The sequence below is a fragment of the Haematobia irritans genome, chromosome 2 (assembly GCF_050003625.1).
Source record: "Haematobia irritans isolate KBUSLIRL chromosome 2, ASM5000362v1, whole genome shotgun sequence".
Lineage (NCBI taxonomy): Eukaryota > Metazoa > Arthropoda > Insecta > Diptera > Muscidae > Haematobia > Haematobia irritans.
This window is the reverse complement of record NC_134398.1, coordinates 45,521,462-45,542,390: the sequence shown is the minus strand read 5'-3', so window position 1 is coordinate 45,542,390 and position 20,929 is coordinate 45,521,462. Positions and strand designations below refer to the sequence as shown.

Here is a 20,929-nt window from a genome sequence, read left to right as displayed (position 1 = left end):
TTATTTTTTTTTTAGTTTCTTCTTATTTTCCAAATTTAATTGTTATATGTATTTATTATAGGTCGGAGATGCTTTAACATTTATCTGCACAGTAATTATAAGATTTTAATCTTGTTATGTAGATACTCAACAAAATGAAATGAAATAAAATTTAATTTTATTGTTTATGAAGACAATTCTAAAATTAACTTTAATGGATATTTTATTTCCGCTCACATCTGTTATAAACAGAAAAAATTTTAAATCAGAAATGTATTTTACAATTTTTTTTACAAATTTTTGAGATACAAAATCGCTATAACTACGAGTACATTTCTTAAATATATCCAATTTATTATACGTACACGCCCTGTGTTTTAATTTTTTTATGCCTAAAAGTATGCTGCATTTTATACAAATAAATACTCTGATGAATTAACCACCTCAAACATATATGTTTGAAAATTATTAGAATTCAAATCGCTTTCACACACTATACACTTCGACTTATCTCAGGGATGGCATTCTGTAATTGGGGGAAAAAAACTTAACATATAACAAAACAATACAATACCCATGTTCCGAAATTCGGAATAACAAATCGCAAAAATGTATTTTTCTTTTAACAGATTAATCGAGATACTTGCGGACTTCAATCACGGTTGTCACCCGATTCAAAAATAATCTACCAAAATTTGGAGAAAATTGTACAAAAGAACTATTAACCAAATAAAACTTATTTTGCAAAATTTTATTTCTACAGAAAATGTTCTCAAAATTTTATTTCTATCGAAAATATTGTCAAAATTTTATTTCTATAGAAAATTTTATCAACATTTTATTTCTATAGAACACTTTGTCAAAATTTTATTTCTATAGAAAATTTTGTCAAAATTTTATTTCTATAGAAAATTTTGTCAAAATTTTATTTCTATAGAAAATTTTGTCATAATTTTATTTCTTTAGAACAATTTGTCATAATTGTATTTCTATAGATTAAATTGTCAAAGTTTTATTTCTATAGAAAATTTTGCAACATTTTTGTTCGACTGGAAATTTTGTGAAAAGTTTATTTCTATTGAAAATATTGTCAAAATTTAATTAGTATGGAAAATTTTGTAAAAATTTTACTTTTCTAGAAAATTTTATTTCTATAGAAAATATTGTCAAAATTTTATTTCTATAGAAAATTTTGCCAACATTTTATTTCTATAGAAAATTTTGTCAAATTTTTATTTCTATAGAAAATTTTCTCAAAATTTTATTTCTATGGAAAATTTTGTCAGAATTTTATTTCTATGGAAAATTTTGTCAAGATTTTATTTCTATAATAAATTTTGTCAAAATTTTATTTCTATAGAAAATGTTCTCAAAATAGTATTTCTATAGAAAATTTTGTCAATATTTTATTTTGTATAGAAAATTTGCGAAGTACCTCTTAATTGGAAAAAATTGTACCAAAAAACTACCAAACAAAAAAATCTTAATTTGCAAAATTTTATTTCTATAGAAAATTTTGTCTTTTTTTCTATTGGAAATTTTGTCAAAAGTTTATTTCCATAGAAAATATTGTAAAAACTTATTTCTATAGAAAAATTTATCAAAATCTTATTTCTATAGAAAATTTCGTCAAAATATTATTTTTATAATAAATTATGTCAAAATATTATTTCTATAGAAAATGTTGTCAAAATTTTATTTTGTATTGAAAATTTGTGAAATACCTCTTAGTTGAAAAAATTATACCGAAAAACTACCACAAAAAAATCTTAATTTGCAAAATTTTATTTATATTTTGTCATAATTTTATTTCATAAAATAATTGGTAAAAATTTTATTTCTATAGAAATTTTTTATCAAAATATGTTCTATAGAAATAAAATTTTGATAAAAATTTCTATAGAAATAAAATTTTTACCAACTATTTTATAGAAATAAAATTATGACAAAATATAAATAAAATTTTCAAATTAAGATTTTTTTGTGGTAGGTTTTTGGTACAATTTTTTCCAACTAAGAGGTACTTCACAAATGTTCTATACAAAATAAAGTATTGACAACATTTTCTATAGAAATAATATTTTGACATAATTTATTATAAAAATAATATTTTGACAAAATTTTCTATAGAAATAACATTTTGATAAATTTTTATATATAAATAATTTTATTACAATATTTTCTATAGAAATAAACTTTTGACAAAATTTCCAATAGAAAAAAAGACAAAATTTTCTATAGAAATGACATTTTGCAAATTAAAATTTTTTTGTTTGGCAGTTTTTTGGTACAATTTTTTCCAATTAAGAGGTACTCCGCAAATTTTCTATACAAAATAAAATATTGACAAAATTTTCTATAGAAATACTATTTTGGCAAAATTTTCCATAGTAATAAAATTTTGACCAAATTTGTATAGAAATAAAAATTTGATAAAATTTTCTATAGAAATAAAATGTTGGCAAAATTTTCTATAGAAATAAAATTTTGACAATATTTTCTATAGAAATAAAATTTTCTAGAAAAGTAAAATTTTGTCAAAATTTTATATCTATAGAAGATTTTGTCAAAATTCTATTTCTATGGAAAATTTTGTCATAATAATATAGAATAAATTGTCATAATTTTATTTCTATAGAAAATTTTGTCAAATTTTTTTTCTATTGGAAATTTTGTGAATAGTTTATTCCTATAGAAAATTTTGTCAATTTTTGTTCTATAAAAAATGTTGTCAAAATTTAATCACTATGCAAATTTTTGTCAAAATTTTATTTCTATGGAAAATTTGGTTAATATGTTATTTCTATAGAAAATTTTGTCAAAATTTTATTTCTATGGAAAATTTTGTTAACATTTTATTTCTATAGAAAATTTTATCAAATGTTTATTTCTATAGAAAATTTTGTCAAAATTGTATTTCTGTAGAATAATTTATCAAAATTTTATTTCTACAGAACAAATGGTCACAATTTTATTTCTATAGAAAAATTTGCCAACAATATTGTTCTACTGGAAATTTTGTCAAAAGTTTATTTCTATAGAAAATTTAATTACTATGGAAATTTTTGTAAAAATTTTACTTTTCTAGAAAATTTTGTAAAAATTTATTTTTCTATAGAAAATTTTGTCAACATTTTATTTCTATAGAAAATTTTGTCAAAATTTTATTTCTATAATAAATTTTGTCAAAATTTTATTTCTAAAGAAAATTTTCTCAAAATTGTATTTCTATATGAAATTTTCTCAAAATTGTATTTCTATAGAAAAATTTGTCAATATTTTATTTTGTATAGAAAATTTGTGAAGTACCTCTTAGTTGGAAAAAATTGTGCCAAAAAACTACCACAAAAAAAAATAATTTGCAAAATTTTATTTCTATTTTGTCATAATTTTATTTCTATAGAACATTTTGTCAAAATTTTATATCTATAGAAGATTTTGTCAAAATTTTATTTCTATAGAATATTTTGTCATAATAATACAGAATAAATTGTCATAAGTTTATTTCTATAGAAAATATTGTCAATTTTTTTCTATTGGAAATTTTGTCAATAGTCTATCAATAGTCTATTTCTAGAAAATATTGTCAAAATTTTATTTCTATAGACTATTTAATCAAAATTTTATTTCTATAAAAATTGTTGCTTTGGAAAAATTTTTTTTTTTTTTGAAATTTTGTCAAAATTTAAATACTATGCAGATTTTAGTCAAAGTTTTATTTCTATGGAAAATTTTGTCAAAATTTTATTTCTATAGAAAATTTGTTCAATTTTTTATTTCTATAGAAAATTTTGTGAAAATTTTCTTTCTATGGAAAATTTTATCAAAATTTTATTTCTATAGAAAATTTTCTCAAAATTGTATTTCTATAGAAAATTTTATCAATATTTTATTTTGTATAGAAAATTTGTGAAGTACCTCTTAGTGGAAAAATTTTACCAAAAAACTACCAAACAAAAAATCTGAATTTGAAAAATTTTATTTCTATAGAAAATTTTGTCACTTTTTTTTCTATAGGAAATTTTGTCAAAAGTTTCTTTCTATAGAAAATATTGTAAAAAAAATATGTCTATAGAAAATTTTATCAAAATTTTATGTCTATAGAAAATTTTGTCGAAATATCTCTTTTGTCTCGAAATTATCTCAAAATTTTATTTCTATAGAAAATTTTGTCAAAGTTTTATTTTGTGTATTATTTGTCAAAGTTTTATTTTATATATGAAGTACCTCTTAGTTGGAGAGGAATATTTGGAAAAATTTACCAAAATATCAAGAATACTACCAATCTGCCAAACAGTAAAAACTCTACCATTTTTGTTAGAAATCTTCCAACTGTGGCAACCGCGACTTCAATCCAATTTCAATTTGAACTTCTCATTAATGAGAATTACATTTCCAAATTTAGCTCCAAAAAGTTAGGGTTATGTAAATATCGCCAAACGAAAAATTGAAGATTTGCAATTCCAAATATCGACACATGAGGGAATATTTAATTAAAATCCATCTTACTATCTGATTTCTCCCAACCGACTTCATTATGTTCCAAACGATTTTGTTCAACCAACCAATCGTATAAGGGTTGATAGTACTCCAAAAGCCCATGTATATCCAATTGATCTGAACCAATTATAGTTTTTAAAACTTCCTTGAAACTCACCGAAGATCCCAAGGACATGGCTTGACTTTAAAACAATATGAGTACAAATGAAATTTTATATTATAAAATATATTGTATTTAATTTCAAAATACCTCTTACCTTATTTTTTCTCCCACCATACGTTGACCGCTTAAATCACATAAGTCTAACGCTTTCTTCTCTCCATCTTTAACATATTGGCCCGTTTCCATGCAGAAATGTTCCAGAAGTTGATATTGTAAAATAATACTTAATATTTGTGTTGTATACTGATCATCAACTTCCATTAGCAATTTAGCTGGGGCATCAAAATCTGCATTGGTTCGGGTAACTGGTGGCTCAGCTCCTGTATAATCTTCGGTAAGATGCCAATAAGCACAATTGTCATCAATATCGATAGTTTTGTCGATGATATCTAAACGATAACGTTCCAGTATATAAAACACTGGAATAAGAAATATTGTACGAAGACCCTGAAAAATTTAAATAAAATAAGAACTTTCATAATAGGAATAAGTGTTACGTTATATGGCGGAAATGTTTCATTAAAATTAAGCCAATGAAACAAATTCGTAAATATTAGGAAATATTTCATTATTATAAGGAATTCTCTGTTGAGAAACAAAACATTTCGTATTATTAACTAAACTATTCATTTGGCTTAATGAAAATATTCCTTTGTACTAATGTAAACATATGGTTGGCTCAAATTTGTATGTAATAGGTGTTTGGGAGAAGGTACCATTCTATCACCAATTAAATTTTGGGATACTTTGCATCAGGCCATATATGTCCTTAATTTTTATAACCCTCTCCATATGAGAATTTCCATTGAATACAAACCTGAATATATAAACGATTTATTCGAGCTTCTTTCTGTGAATATTCCTCATCAACCACTTTCATTTTTTGTAAATATTTTGGTGATGAAGCTGCCAATGAGAAGAATTTACCCAAAGCATCACTGAAATTTGGTAAAGGTTCTTCCTGATATAATGTCAAAAGATTCTCATACGATTTGTAATAATAGACATCGGATAAAGCTTCAAACATGTTGAAGAAAGTCTCTTCCGTTGTCAAAGGACAATAGGAGAAGTTAACATGATAGAGTCCATAAAATTTCCAAGCTTTATGCCAACAATGATCATCCTCCAAATCTGCCTTAGATTGGCAGCTATCGGTCCAAAAATTCCTAAAGAGAAAATTCAAGTTTAGTATCGTCCACTTTACAGCAATATGCAGAGACTAATCTATTGGCACTTACTCCTCCAACTGAGGCATACCCAATGAACGGAAAAATTCCTGAGCATTCCAGAAATTTATTTGGGTGTTTGTTAAACCTCTTCGTAGAAGATTTTCAGTTATATTTGGCATTCGTTTTGTATTGAAGGGTAAATGCATATGCCAGCCAGATTCACCCAAATGAAATGCATTGCCTATGAAAATTTCAGCTAAATGTTGGGGATAAGGTTTGTTGGGCCGTATAAGTTCGGAGCCATATTTTCGCCTTAGTTGGCCTCGGATATAAGCATGAAATTGTTCAAAGAATGGTTTCAATTCCATCATAAATTTCTGAAGTAATGCGGAAACATTATCACTATCATCTTCTAGATCCTTATACCAGAAATTGGAAGGTTTGGAAAACCCTGCAAAAAATAATTAAAACATCGAGATTAAGGTTTCATTCGGAGATTGTACACAGAAGAAAAATGTCACGAAAATTTTTCCAATTAATATTTTAATTGAGTTTTAAAATATATTCAATTAAAAATTTAATTGATTCAACAAAATTTTTTAATTGAAACAAAAACCATTCACAGAAATTATTAGTATGAATTAAATTTTTAATTGGATCAATTAATTTTTTAATTGACCTTCAATTGATACTATCATTTCTGTGATTGAAGACATTTCAATTAAAAAATTAATTTGATCAATTAATTTCGTGATTGATTCACAAAAATTGTTTTTGTTTTGTGTATAAAAGCCAATTACCATTCAATTTTGCTGTCTTCCTATAAAGCTCCACAAATCTTCGAAAATCTTCACGAGCTGCCACACCCGTTTTCCTCCGCCACTCCAGCCAATAGTATTCTATAACATCTACATCTTGAGTGGTATGTAAAATATTCTGAACATCTGGTATTAATTTTAAATCACATTTCTCTCTGTCTTCATAGGAACACAATTTCGAATGTCTATAGATTTCACTCATATTCGCTGTGACAGCATATAGAAGTTCCAAATCTTCAGGCATTAAAACTTCATAACCAACTTCTGGTATCAACGAAAGCTGACGTTTAAGTTCTACATCGTGCAAAGCTATTCTTTTATATTTCTTCACTTTTGCCGATATGGATCTTATGTAGCGCATTATCTCTGTAGTGGCAATTTCCGATTGAAGCAGAGCGATTAAATCATTTGGTCCATGAATTTCATTTTGCCAATTGGCTAAAACTTCCTTATTGTAGAGTATGGCCAATCGATGATTTACTTCGTCGAGAAATTTCGTTACTTCTGCATGACTTTCCTCTATTGTGGATGTGTAACAGCTACCCAAGCAAATAGTGAGAAGTAGACTTTTGATGATATATTTCATTGCAGAAATGTGAACTGAAAAAGAGAATATTGATTTTTCAAAGTCAATTTTATTACACCTGAATAAGAATACCTAGGCCAGAACCTAACCCAATAAGCTCCCAGAAATAAAGATAGACTGGAAAAATTCATAATAATACTGAGATACAAACTAGAGTGGTTTAACCCGGAGACATTTAAACGCTAACATCCATAATATTGTCATCTTGCTAAACTCCAATCACACCGCGATCAATTTAATAATAGGAACCTGTGTTTCATTTAAAGACATAAGATTCTCGGTTTACCTTATTTTTATGGAAAGGTATTTAAAAAAAAACTTTCTTCAAATAAAATATCTACAGTATATAAAACAAGTATATATTGACTTCAGTTCGGCCGGGCCGAATATTAAATACCCACTACCATGAATCAAATATAATTGTTTCCTTTGAAAACTCTTCGTCGTTAGCGGGTTACTTGAAAATATGTCCAGATACTCTGCCAAGCAAACATACCAAAAAAATGGCCCATCAACTGGTGATTGGTCTATATTGGGGCTCGACCAATTCAAACCGTATTCGCCACACATGTTAACGGATAAAAAAGTCTAAAGTCGGGCGGGGCCGACTATATTATACCCTGCACCACTTTGTAGATCTAAATTTTCGATACCATATCACATCCGTCAAATGTGTATGGGCTATATATAAAGGTTTGTCCCAAATACATACATTTAAATATCACTCGATCTGGACAGAATTTGATAGACTTCTACAAAATCTATAGACTCAAAATTTAAGTCGGCTAATGCACTAGGGTGGAACACAATGTTAGTAAAAAAATATAGGAATTTAAATCTGAAGCTGTTTTAAGGAAACTTTGCAAAAGTTTATTTATGATTTATCGCTCGATATATATATATTAGAAGTTTTGGAAAATTAGAGTCATTTTTACAACTTTTCGACTAAGCAGTGGCGATTTTACAAGGAAATTGTTGGTATTTTGACCATTTTTGTCGAAATCAGAAAAACATATATATGGGAGCTATATCTAAATCTGAACCGATTTCAACCAAATTTGGCACGCATAGCAACAATGCTAATTCTACTCTCTGTGCAAAATTTCAACTAAATCGGAGTTAAAAATTGGCCTCTGTGGTCATATGAGTGTAAATCGGGCGAAAGCTATATATGGGAGATATATCTAAATCTGATCCGATTTCAACCAAATTTGGCACGCATAGCTACAATGCTAATTCTACTCCCTGTGCAAAATTTCAACTAAATCGGAGCAAAAAATTGGCCTCTGTGGTCAAATGAGTGTAAATCGGGCGAAAGCTATATATGGGAGATATATCCAAATCTGAACCGATTTCACCCAAATTTGGCACGCGTAGCTATAATGCTAATTCTACTCCCTGTGCAAAATTTCAACTAAATCGGAGTTAAAAATTTGCCTCTGTGGTAATATGAGTGTAAATCAGGCGGAAGCTATATATGGGAGATATATCCAAATCTGAACCGATTTCAACCAAATTTGGCACGCATAGTAACAATGCTAATTCTACTGCCTGTGCAAAATGTCAACTAAATCGGAGTTAAAAATTGGCCTCTGTGGTCATATGAGTGTCAATCGGGCGAAAGCTATATATGGGAGCTATATCTAAATCTGAACCGATTTGGCTGATATTATGCAAGTTTTTCGAGACCCACAAAATATTCGGATGTACGGAATTTGAGGAAGATCGGTTGATATACACGCCAATTATGACCAGATCGGTGAAAAATATATATGGCAGCTATATCTAAATCTGAACCGATTTTTTCCAAAATCAATAGGGATCGTCTTTGAGCCGAAACAGGACCCTATACCAAATTTTAGGACAATCGGACTAAAACTGCGAGCTGTACTTTGCACACAAAAATACATCAACAGACAGACAGACAGACAGACAGACAGACGGACAGACAGACAGACGGACAGACAGACGGACAGACAGACAGACGGACATCGCTAAATCGTCTCAGAATTTAATTCTAAGCCGATCCGTATACTAAAAGGTTGGTCTATGATTACTCCTTCTTGGCTTTACATACAAATGCACAAACTTATTATACCCTGTACCACAGTAGTGGTGAAGGGTATAAATATGGGAAACATTTAAATCTGAAGCAATTTTAAGGAAACTTCGCAAAAGTTTATTTATGATTTATCGCTCGATATATATGTATTAGAAGTTTAGGAAAATTAGAGTCTTTTTTACAACTTTTCGACTAAGCAGTGGCGATTTTACAAGGAAAATGTTGGTATTTTGACCATTTTTGTCCAAATCAGAGAAACATATATATGGGAGCTATATCTAAATCTGAACCGAGTTCAACCAAATTTGGCACGCATAGCTACAATGCTAGTTCTACTCCCTGTGCAAAATTTCAATTAAATCGGAGTAAAAGATTGGCCACTGTGGTCATATGAGTGTAAATCGGGCGAACGATATATATGGAAGCTATATCTAAATCTGAACCGATTTCAATAACACACTTGACTACACTACTAATTGTACTCCTAGTGCAAAATTTCAATCAAACTGGGGTAAAACTATGGCTTCTGGGACCGTATTAGTCCATATCGGGCGAAAGATATATATGGGAGCTATATATAAATCTGAATCGATTTCAACCAAATTTGGCACGCATAGCTACAATGCCAAATCTACTCCCCGTGCAAAATTTCAACCAAATTGGGCCAAAACTCTGGCTTTTAGGACCATATTAGTTCATATCGGGCGAAAGATAAATATGGGAGCTATATCTAAATCTGAACCGATTTCAATCAAATTTATCACACTTAACTGCACCACTAATTGTACTCCTAGTGCAAAATTTCAAACAAATTGGGCCAAAACTCTGGCTTCTAGGACCATATTAGTCCATATCGGGCGAAAGATATATATGGGAGCTATATCTAAATCTGAATCGATTTCAACCAAATTTGGCACGCATAGCTACAGTGCCAAATCTACTCCCTGTGCAAAATTTCAACCAAATTGGGCCAAAACTCTGGCTTTTAGGACCATATTAGTTCATATCGGGCGAAAGATATATATGGGAGCTATATCTAAATCTGAACTGATTTCAATCACATTTTGAACACTTGACTATACTACTAATTGTACTCCTGGTGCAAAATTTCAACCAAATACGGCCAAAAATCTGGCTTCTGGGGCCATATAAATGCATATCGGGCAAAAGATATATATTGGAGATATATCTAAATCTGAACCGATTTCTCCCAAAATCAATAGAGTTCTATTCTGATAAACTGCGTCCTATACTTTGATCAAACAAATGTGTTCACAGACAGACGGACATGGCTAGATCGACTCACGGACCAACTCTGAGCATTATTGCCAAAGACACCATGTGTCTATCTCGTCTCCTTATGGGTGTTACAAACATATGCACTAACTTATAATACCCTGTTCCACAGTGTGGCGCAGGGTATAAAAAGGCCGATTAAATACGTATATAATTCAGTTCGACAAAATTTTCTATGGAAATAAAATTTTGACAACATTTGCTATAGAAATAAAATTTTGACAAAATTTTCTATAGAAATAAAATTTTGACAAAATTTTCTATAGAAATAAAATTTTGGTAAATTATTTTTGGCGATATGGACCAATTTTTGTGTGATTGGCTATCGGCTATATATAACTATAGACCGATATGGACCAATTTTTGCGTGGCTGTTAGCGGCCATATACTAGCGCAATGTACCAAATTTCAACTGAATCTCATGAATTTTGCTCCTCCAAGGGGTATCAGAGCCCAGCAAAAAAATTTGGAAGTACTTCTTAAGGCACAACTTTAAAAGCACTTCCAACAATGTCCTTCCAGAGATGTTCTTTATTTTAACTACTCAGGAAGTTCTTTTAATTCAATTTTTTATAACTCGCTTTTTTCATACTTTTAAAGGGCAATTTTAACAGTTTTTGTTTGAAATATGTTAAAAACAGGGTAAGAATTAATAAAATGGTATAAATTATTAAAATTTTGTCGAAAAAATTTCTAAATTCATTCTAGAAAAATTGCGAAATTTTGAAAATATTTGAGGTCAAGGGTTTCAGACAATTGTCAGATTGCATTAAAAATCATAAAAAATTATAAAAATTAATTATTCGTAAAAATACCACAAAATTTTTTAATTCACATCCAAAACACTGAATTCGGACCACATCTAACGAAGTGATGCATATTCAGTGCAACGATGGTGGACATCCGTCCTATGACAAGCCCATGTTAAATTCATCGCTTCCGCGCCAATTGTGCACCACTTCCGGATCCAAAAAGAACATTTTCAATACTTTTTTGGCGACGCTTTTTTTGCTGGGAGGTCAAATCTGGGGATCGATATATATGGGGGCTATATATAATTATGGACCGACATGGACCAATTTTTGCATGGTTGTTATAGACCATATACTTACATCACGTACCAAATTTCAACCGGATCCGATTAAATTTGCTCTTCCAAGAGGCTCCGAAGTTCAAATCTGGGTATCGGTTTATATGGGGTCTATATATAATTCTGGACCAATATGGACCAATTTTTACATAGTTGTTAGAGACCATATACTAGCGCAATATACCATATTTCAAACGAATCGGATGAATTTTGCTCCTCCAAGAGGCTCCGGAGGTCAAATTTGGGGATCGGTTTATATGTGGGCTATATATAATTATGGATCGATATGAACCAATTTTTGCATGACTGTTAGAGACCATATACTGACACCACGTACTAAATTTCAACTGGATCGGATGAATTTTGCTCCTCTAAGAGGCTCCGAAGATCAAATCTGGGCATCGGTTTATATGGGGGCTAAAGGGTGATTTGTTAAGAGCTTGATAACTTTTTTTTTAAAAAAAACGCATAAAATTTGCGAAATCTCATCGGTTCTTTATTTGAAACGTTAGATTGGTCCATGACATTTACTTTTTGAAGATAATTTCATTTAAATGTTGACCGCGGCTGCGTCTTAGGTGGTCCATTCGGAAAGTCCAATTTTGGGCAACTTTTTCGAGCATTTCGGCCGGAATAGCCCGAATTTCTTCGGAAATGTTGTCTTCCAAAGCTGGAATAGTTGCTGGCTTATTTCTGTAGACTTTAGACTTGACGTAGCCCCACAAAAAATAGTCTAAAGGCGTCAAATCGCATGATCTTGGTGGCCAACTTACCGGTCCATTTCTTGAGATGAATTGTTCTCCGAAGTTTTCCCTCAAAATGGCCATAGAATCGCGAGCTGTGTAGCATGTAGCGCCATCTTGTTGAAACCACATGTCAACCAAGTTCAGTTCTTCCATTTTTGGCAACAAAAAGTTTGTTAGCATCGAACGATAGCGATCGCCATTCACCGTAACGTTGCGTCCAACAGCATCTTTGAAAAAATACGGTCCAATGATTCCACCAGCGTACAAACCACACCAAACAGTGCATTTTTCGGGATGCATGGGCAGTTCTTGAACGGCTTCTGGTTGCTTTTCACTCGAAATGCGGCAATTTTGCTTATTTACGTAGCCATTCAACCAGAAATGAGCCTCATCGCTGAACAAAATTTGTCGATAAAAAAGCGGATTTTCTGCCAACTTTTCTAGGGCCCATTCACTGAAAATTCGACGTTGTGGCTCGTTAGTAAGTCTATTCATGATGAAATGTCAAAGCATACTGAGCATCTTTCTCTTTGACACCATGTCTGAAATCCCACGTGATCTGTCAAATACTAATGCATGAAAATCCTAACCTCAAAAGAATCACCCTTTATATATAATTATGGACCGATATGGACCAATTTTTGCATGATTGTTAGAGACCATATACTAACACCACGTACCAAATTTCAACCGAATCGGACCAAATGTCAACCTTATCGGAATAAATTTGCTCTTCCAAGAGGCTCCAGAGTTCAAATCTGGGGATCGATTTATATGGGGTCTATATATAATTATGCACCCATATGGACCAAGTTTTGCATGGTTGTTAGAGACCATATACTAACACCACATACCAATTTTTTACCGGATCGGATGAATTTTGCTCCTCCAAAAAGCTCCGGAGGTCAAATCAGGGGGTCGGTTTATATGGGGGCTATACGTTAAAGTGCCCAATATGACCCATTTGCAATACCATCCGACCTACATCAATAGCAACTACTTATGCCAAGTTTCAAGGCGATAGCTTTTTTCGTTCGGAAGTTAGCGTGATTTCAACAGACGGATGGAAGGACATGCTTAAATCGACTCAGAATTTCACCACCACCCAGAATATATATACTTTATGTGGTCTTAGAGCAATATTTCGATGTGTTACAAACGGAATGACAAAGTTAATATCCTATGGTTGGGGGTATAGTATGGGGGTGTCTAGAAGCCCAAGAAATCAAATCGGGAGGACCCAAAATACCTCTCGATGTATAATTTCCAGCAAATCGGATAAAAATTCCGATGTATAGACTCTTCAAAAGTCAAATCGGTAGACTGGTCGATATGGAGGCTATACCAAAATATGGACCGATACACACCATAGTCGGCATATTTATGTGTGGACCTAAAATACATCTAGATTTCCAATGTAAATCAAATGGGATAAAAATTGCGGTGTGTGGAAACCCAAAAAGTCAAATCTGGGGATCAGGCTGTATGGACCCAAAATGCCTCAAGATTTCCAATATCAGGTAAATCAAATAAAAATGTCGCCGTCTAGAAGCCCAAGAAGGCAATGTCAAAACACTTTCTTGGCATACTGTATATATTCTTTATCAAAACTGATATGTGACATATGAAATAACAAACTTATTATACCCCCATCACCATTTTATGGGCGTGGGTTTAAAAACGATATAGAGCACATTTTTTGTGTTAAGCTCTAGCGAGATCTCTATAGACCACATAGTGTATAAAAATGTTAATTTTCGATTCGATCTAATCCATATAACTGACCTACAACAATGATTTGTATTTAAATATTTTTTTTTATTTAACCAGTTTCTAGTCTTCTCAATTTGTCATCTATACTATAAACAAACCGGGTAAAGTTATTAACATAACAAACAAATTTAGTATTTATTTTAAACTATTGAACTATATTAAACTGTTGTATCAAAACTAGTTGCAATCTAAAATGCACAAACACATTAATATGCAACTTCTAATTAAAACAAACAATCAAACAAGTTTTAAATAAAGAAATTCATTTTATATAGAAACATACGTAAAGGGCTCATAAAAATGTATTTTATTTTGAAACATACGAAGAGGGCTCATATAAAATGCAGATAAGTTAGAAAGGATGATTCAATGAATATACTATATAATATAATAGAGATGATCTTAAAGTAGTTAAAGCCCTGTCACCAAAGTCACAGACTTCAATAATGAAGCTATCGTACACGAAGATGGGATACATCAGTCCATGCTTTAGTTGGCCTTCGTATAAAGTGATTTGACTTCTTGAGCATATAGGCGCCGCTCCTTGTATCCGATTTTCGTGTAATTGCTAGAAGTGGTTCAAAATGGACGCCGAAGCGATGAATTTAACATGACAAGTGTCATAGGACGGATGTCCACCATTTCAACAGCCCCTGTTAAATTCATCGCTTTTGCGCCAATTTTGCACCACTTTCGGATCCAAAAAGAACATTTGCGCTTCTTCTTTGGCGATCCTTTTTTTGTCTGGGACATTTTTGGATGTGCTTTTAAAGTTATGCCGTTGCAACAATCTCCAATTTTGTTTGCTGGGTGCTTCAAAGTAGAGATTAGAATGACCGCAACTTATATGGGGCAAAAAAATGTCGGAATCTTGTTCGCCTTAACGTGTCCCCTTTATAGATATTGGGATAGCCAAAATTTTAGCCCGATTAAACGACGTTAACACGTGCCGCTCGTCCCTCAAAATTTTAAAACAAAACAAATGTTTTGGCCAAAAAGTTGACGTATTGAGTCATAACTCGAGAACGGTAAATAATAAAAACACGCACGATATCACGAACGATAGCTTATTTTGTCCTTAAAAATTTATGTTATGAACAAAATTGTTGTAGCTCTGAGTCAAACCGAGTTACGCCAGCCTTGAGCTTCGAAAACGCGACCTGGTGCCACTAGGAGCATTCGCCTCAACCCCACAAAACTAAACACCTTTCCAGATATTGGGATAGCCAACAATTGAGCCCGATTAAATGACGTTAACACGTGCCGTCCCAATATCGATGATTTGGCATATATTGTGTAGACTTCCCAGAAAATCTCAAGAAAATTATAAGCCCAATTTTTAAACAGCAGGGCAAGAGGAGGCCCCTCTTCCCTTCCGAATATCACAAAATCAGATATCTATTATAATAATATTACCTACCCCACATCTTCTGTAAATTTCAAGTAAATTTGAAAAGTTTAATGTTTCACTGTATGTACTTGAGGAGAAATGAGGTCTCCCTGTGCACGCAAAAAAATAATTCTTTCCTCCCAAACGAAATTTTAGACAAACAAAGTTCGTTTCTCATTTGCTTTTCGTTGAAAGGAAGTGTATTTGGAAGAAAAGTATATTCTTTTTGTGATAAACGTGTATTCTTTTCCAGGATGTAAAAACAATTTCATAAAGACTAACTCAAAAAAAATTTTTTCATTCACATCTTTCTCACTTCCACGAAGTTTTTTAGTTATTATCACCTTTTTCTGTAACACAAACAATGTAGAAGAAATTATACGATTTTATAAATTTAATTTTTTTTTTTTACCTTTCCCCTGGACGGAGAATCGAACCGCGGACCATGCATTTTTTAAGCCAACACACTATCCACTGAGCCACGTAGCCGTTATTGTCATCAATAGACAATTACCCATATAAGATATATTTATATAGCATAGCTTGCGGCGCCCACGAGCCGATTAAACAAAGTTTATTTAGCAGAAAAATACATTTAGTTGGGCACCGTGGAGCAGTGGTTGCTGCGCCCGACTTGCATGCCAAGGGTCGTGGGTTCGATCCCTGCTTCGACCAAAGTTTTTTTTTTACATATATTCCAGATATGGTCGGAAGATTCCGAAAAAATGTTCAACATTACATTCTACTATATTAAATTTTTACTATGAACTGACAAATGTGTCTTATTAAAGGCCTAAATTTAGAAAAGAACAGTGTTTGATATAAACGAAATGGAATGTGTTGTTGGTTCAAAAATAACCTTTTTTATTAAAAAAATAACAATTTTTTAACAAACGAATTTTTTTGGTGATAAAAGTCTATACATTTCGAAGCAATTCAAAAAACTCTAACAAAAGAAAAACGTTTTTTTTTCTTTGCGTGTGCCTTTTTATTTTTCCCTGACCAAATATTAACAAATCATATACCTCATATAAATTTCATAATCTCCCCCAAATTCTCCGTAAATTTTCAGTAAGTCGACAAATTTTAGTTTTTTCACTGAACTGTAAAAAAAGTCGAACAAAGGGGAGGCCCCCTCATCGACCAAATATTGAAAAATAAAGTAGCTGTTCTTAGCCTAGACGTCCCCTTCAAACTTCCCTGAAAATTTCAAGCAAATCAGATAATTTTGTTCCAATTTTCAAAAATTCGGCACAGAGGAGGTCCCCTTTCCCTTCCAAATATTAAAAAATCAGATACCCCATAATAAATTCATAACCTCACGGATTGTTCTCTTTAACTCTCAAGTAAATGAGAGAATTTTTGTTTTTTTTTTAGAAAAAATTAGAAAAATCGTATAAAGGGGTGGTACACCTCCGCGACCAAATATCAAATAAATAAAGCGGGTCTTTGTCTAGTCAACACCTCTAACCTCCTTGGAAATTTCACCCAAATCGGAGAACTATGGTCCAATTTTGAAAAAGTCAGGCAAGGGGGATGTCACCCTCCCCCACCAGATATCAAATGAATGAGGTACCCTATGTTCACCACACGATTACCCTCTACGTTCTCCGAACACTTTTCATGTGGAAAAATAAAATTATTTTATAATAAAAGCAACTGCGGTGAATTCAAATTATAAATTTTTGTAATGCGCGCTGTATGTAAAAAAAAAGATTTTCCCGCTTTTCCGTTGAAACTTTTCTTGAATTTTTCTTTGCTATAAACCTTACGGAGCTCGAGTCCTTTCCATCGAATGCAAAACCATGAAAATCGGTTCTGGGGTTAAAGTGTAAGGATGGAAAACCCGACTAATTTGTATATAGTAGAAGATTATGGTCATGTTACCAAAAATCATCGAATTTATGTACGATCTTAGTAATAATGAAGATCTTCTTTCTTACTTCTTTAGGGCAAAATGTCCTCAGTTCATTATAATCTTCTTTTATTTAAAGATACCCATTTTAAAGTCGACTTTTGGTAAAGGAGAAAAACTTTGAATCAGAGAAATGCGTAATATTTTTGCTCTCGACCGTATTTTTTATACCCTCCACCATAGGATGGGGGGTATATTAACTTTGTCATTCCGTTTGTAACACATCGAAATATTGCTCTAAGACCCCATAAAGTATATATATTCTGGGTCGTGGTGAAATTCTGAGTCGATCTGAGCATTTCCGTCCGTCCGTCTGTTGAAATCACGCTAACTTCCGAACGAAACAAGCTATCGACTTGAAACTTGGCACAAGTAGTTGTTATTGATGTAGGTCGGATGGTATTGCAAATGGGCCATATCGGTCCACTTTTACGTATAGCCCCCATATAAACGGACCCCCAAATTTGGCTTGCGATCGCTATAGGAGAAGCAAATTTCATCCGATCCGACTGAAATTTGGTATATGGTGTTAGTATATGGTCTCTAACAACCATGCAAAAATTGGTCCATATCGGTCCACTTTTACGTATAGCCCCCATATAAACGGACCCCCAAATTTGGCTTGCGATCGCTCTAGGAGAAGCAAATTTCATCCGATCCGGCTGAAATTTGGTATATGGTGTTAGTATATGGTCTCTAACAACCATACGAAAATTGGTCCATATCGGTCCATAATTACATATAGCCCCCATATAAACCGATCCCCCGATTTGGCTTGCGGAGCCCCTACGAGAACCAAATTTCATCCGATCCGGCTGAAATTTGATACATGGTATTGGTATATGTTCTCTAATGACCATGCAAAAATTGGTTCACATCGGTCCATAATTACATATAGCCCCCATATAAACCGATACCCCGATTTGATTTGCGGAGCCTCTAAGAAACGAAAATTTCATCCGATCCGGCTGAAATTTGGTACATGGTGTTGGTATATATTCTCTAATGACCATTCAAAAATTGGTCGAAATCGGTCCATAATTATATATAGCCCCCATATAAACCGATCCACAGATTTGACCTCTGGAGCCCCTTGGAAGAGCAAAATTCATCCGATTCGGTTGAAATTTGGTACGTGATGTTAGTACATGATATTTAACAACCATGCCAAAAGTGGTCCATATCAGTCCATAATCATATATAGCCCCCATATAAACCGATCCCGAGATTTGGTTTTGGAGCCACTTGGAGGAGAAAATTTCATCCGAGTCAGTTGAAATTTGGTACGTGATGTTAGTATATGGTATCCAACAACCATGCAGGAATTGGTTCATATCAGTCCATAATTATATATAGCCCCCATATAAACCGTTCCCCATATTTGACCTCCGGTGCCTTTTGGAGAAGCAAAATTCATTCGATCTGGTTGAAATTTGGTACGTGGTCCATATCAGTCCATAATAATATATAGCCCCCATATAAACCGATCCCGAGATTTTGTTTTGGAACCTCTTGGAGGGGCAAATTTCATCCGAGTCAGATGAAATTTGGTACATTGTGCTAGTATATGGCCGTTAACAACCATGTCTAACTAGGGCCATATCGGTCTATAGTTATATATAGCCCTCAGATAAATCGATCCGCAATCACACAAAAATTGGTCCATATCAAGTTCATAATTTTATATAGCCCCCATATAAGCGACCCCCATATTTCAATTCTGGCTCTCTATCATGTATGGACTAAGTCGCAATTTAGAAAACGATGTTAAGAAGTTTAAAGATACCACAGCCCAAGTAATTCGATTTTGGATGACAGTCTTTCGTAGAAGTTTCTACGCAATCCATGGTGGAGGGTACATAAGATTCGGCCTGGCCGAACTTACGGCCGTATATACGTGTTTTTTTTTTTTCAATGTAAGCCCATGACGTCCAAATATGTTTCAAGAGCACCTTGTTACTTTTTTATAAGGAATATGTAAAATGTTTGTCGCAACCATGTTATGTTCTCGAAAATTTTGTATCTGATTTCGGCTAGCATATAGTGTTTGACGAGAAGTGTTTGCGGCAAAACTGTTCCTGTGAAACATGTTTGGGATGATCATATTCCTTCTCTGGGTGTGGGAATGTACTTATTATTAACTTTGAGAACCATTTGATGAAATTAGATCCAATAATTCCCATAACCCAGAATGTATTCAATTAAAAAAATACATTTCACAAGACTTTAACGGAAATCCAATTTACTAAAAAAATGCAGATTGTAATCATATAGTGAACCTGATAAACATTGCGTTTTCAAAAAAATCTATAAAAATCTTAATTTTTCAACTAATACAACTTGACCGAAACAATTATTGTATGTAACACAAAAAAAAATTGTTAAATCTTTTAAATACCATGTATTATGGTAAAAAAAAACATAATTAAATGGTCACTCATTGGACATTTTCTCAGGGCATAGACACAAAACCATCATATATTCATTCCACTTATCCAAGATAATAGCAGTGGTAATAGCACCGCTAGCAGCAGCAGCATTTGTATTGCATATTAACTAGGCTCCTTATGATAATCGTAGCAGTTTGTATTCATGTTTTACTATTGGTTACAAAGTCTGAAATCATTAACACTAATTTTTCATTTTGTGTTAACTTGTTGTTTATTTCTTATATTTTCTATGTTTTTTGTTTGTCTTTAACTGAAAACTCTAATTGTGAACTCAAGCGTTTTTTTTTCTGCGAATGTGCACCATGAAATTAAACGAAATGCCACATTTTTTGTTCACTTTAATTCACAAACACTTGTCCAAATTGCCAGTACGAGTATTCTTCAATAAACCGCTTGCCAGTTATATTCAAAATTTTCACTTTCATTTGTCAACCGAGCGAAAATATTCAGCACCACAATGTTTGTTTTTAGCCAACTCCATTCCATTGTCTTAACTCAATTTTCTAGGCCAATTAAATTCAAATATGATGAATCCCATTATTATACAGGTACTTGGAAGTTCTAGTCGTGCATATTACATGAGTAAAACCGATTCGAAATACGAGTAGCGCGTTCAATTTCAATTACCTCTTCTTTGAGTCGTTCCTACACCTCAACTGAACTGGCCACTGCTACTGGTAGCAAACCCATAGATGATGGTTTGTCTTGACATTAACTCGCTTTTCTTGCACAATGCACTCTGGCCCGCTCCGGCTCTCTATTATCACAGTTATGCTTCAATGTTAGATCTTCGAATTAATTCTCTCAAAGCCGGCTATTTGTTTTGCACCTCACACATTCGTACGCATGCGCACTAAAGTTGCTCAATGAGTAGATTTTTGTGTTTTTGGCTTCTCTGTAGTCTTGAAGACGAAATGCTAAGCTATGCATGCAATTTTGTTTGTACACTGAAATAATTTTTTTCTTTACTATATGGAAAAAAGCTAAAAATT

At 32.3% G+C, this 20,929-nt stretch overlaps 1 protein-coding gene across 1 annotated transcript; it reads right to left on the bottom strand.

The window, feature by feature from the left end:
- Positions 1-272: 272 nt before the first annotated feature.
- On the bottom strand, positions 273-20,580 carry Ance-2. The gene is made up of 7 exons (XM_075298058.1): positions 20,565-20,580; positions 6,612-7,229; positions 5,881-6,262; positions 5,460-5,808; positions 4,737-5,089; positions 4,489-4,661; positions 273-505 (listed from the first exon to the last, which is right to left on the bottom strand). Exons 2-7 carry the CDS (start codon positions 7,213-7,215, stop codon positions 492-494), a joined length of 1,875 nt encoding a protein of 624 aa, XP_075154173.1. The 5' UTR covers positions 7,216-7,229; positions 20,565-20,580; the 3' UTR covers positions 273-491.
- Positions 20,581-20,929: the final 349 nt, after the last annotated feature.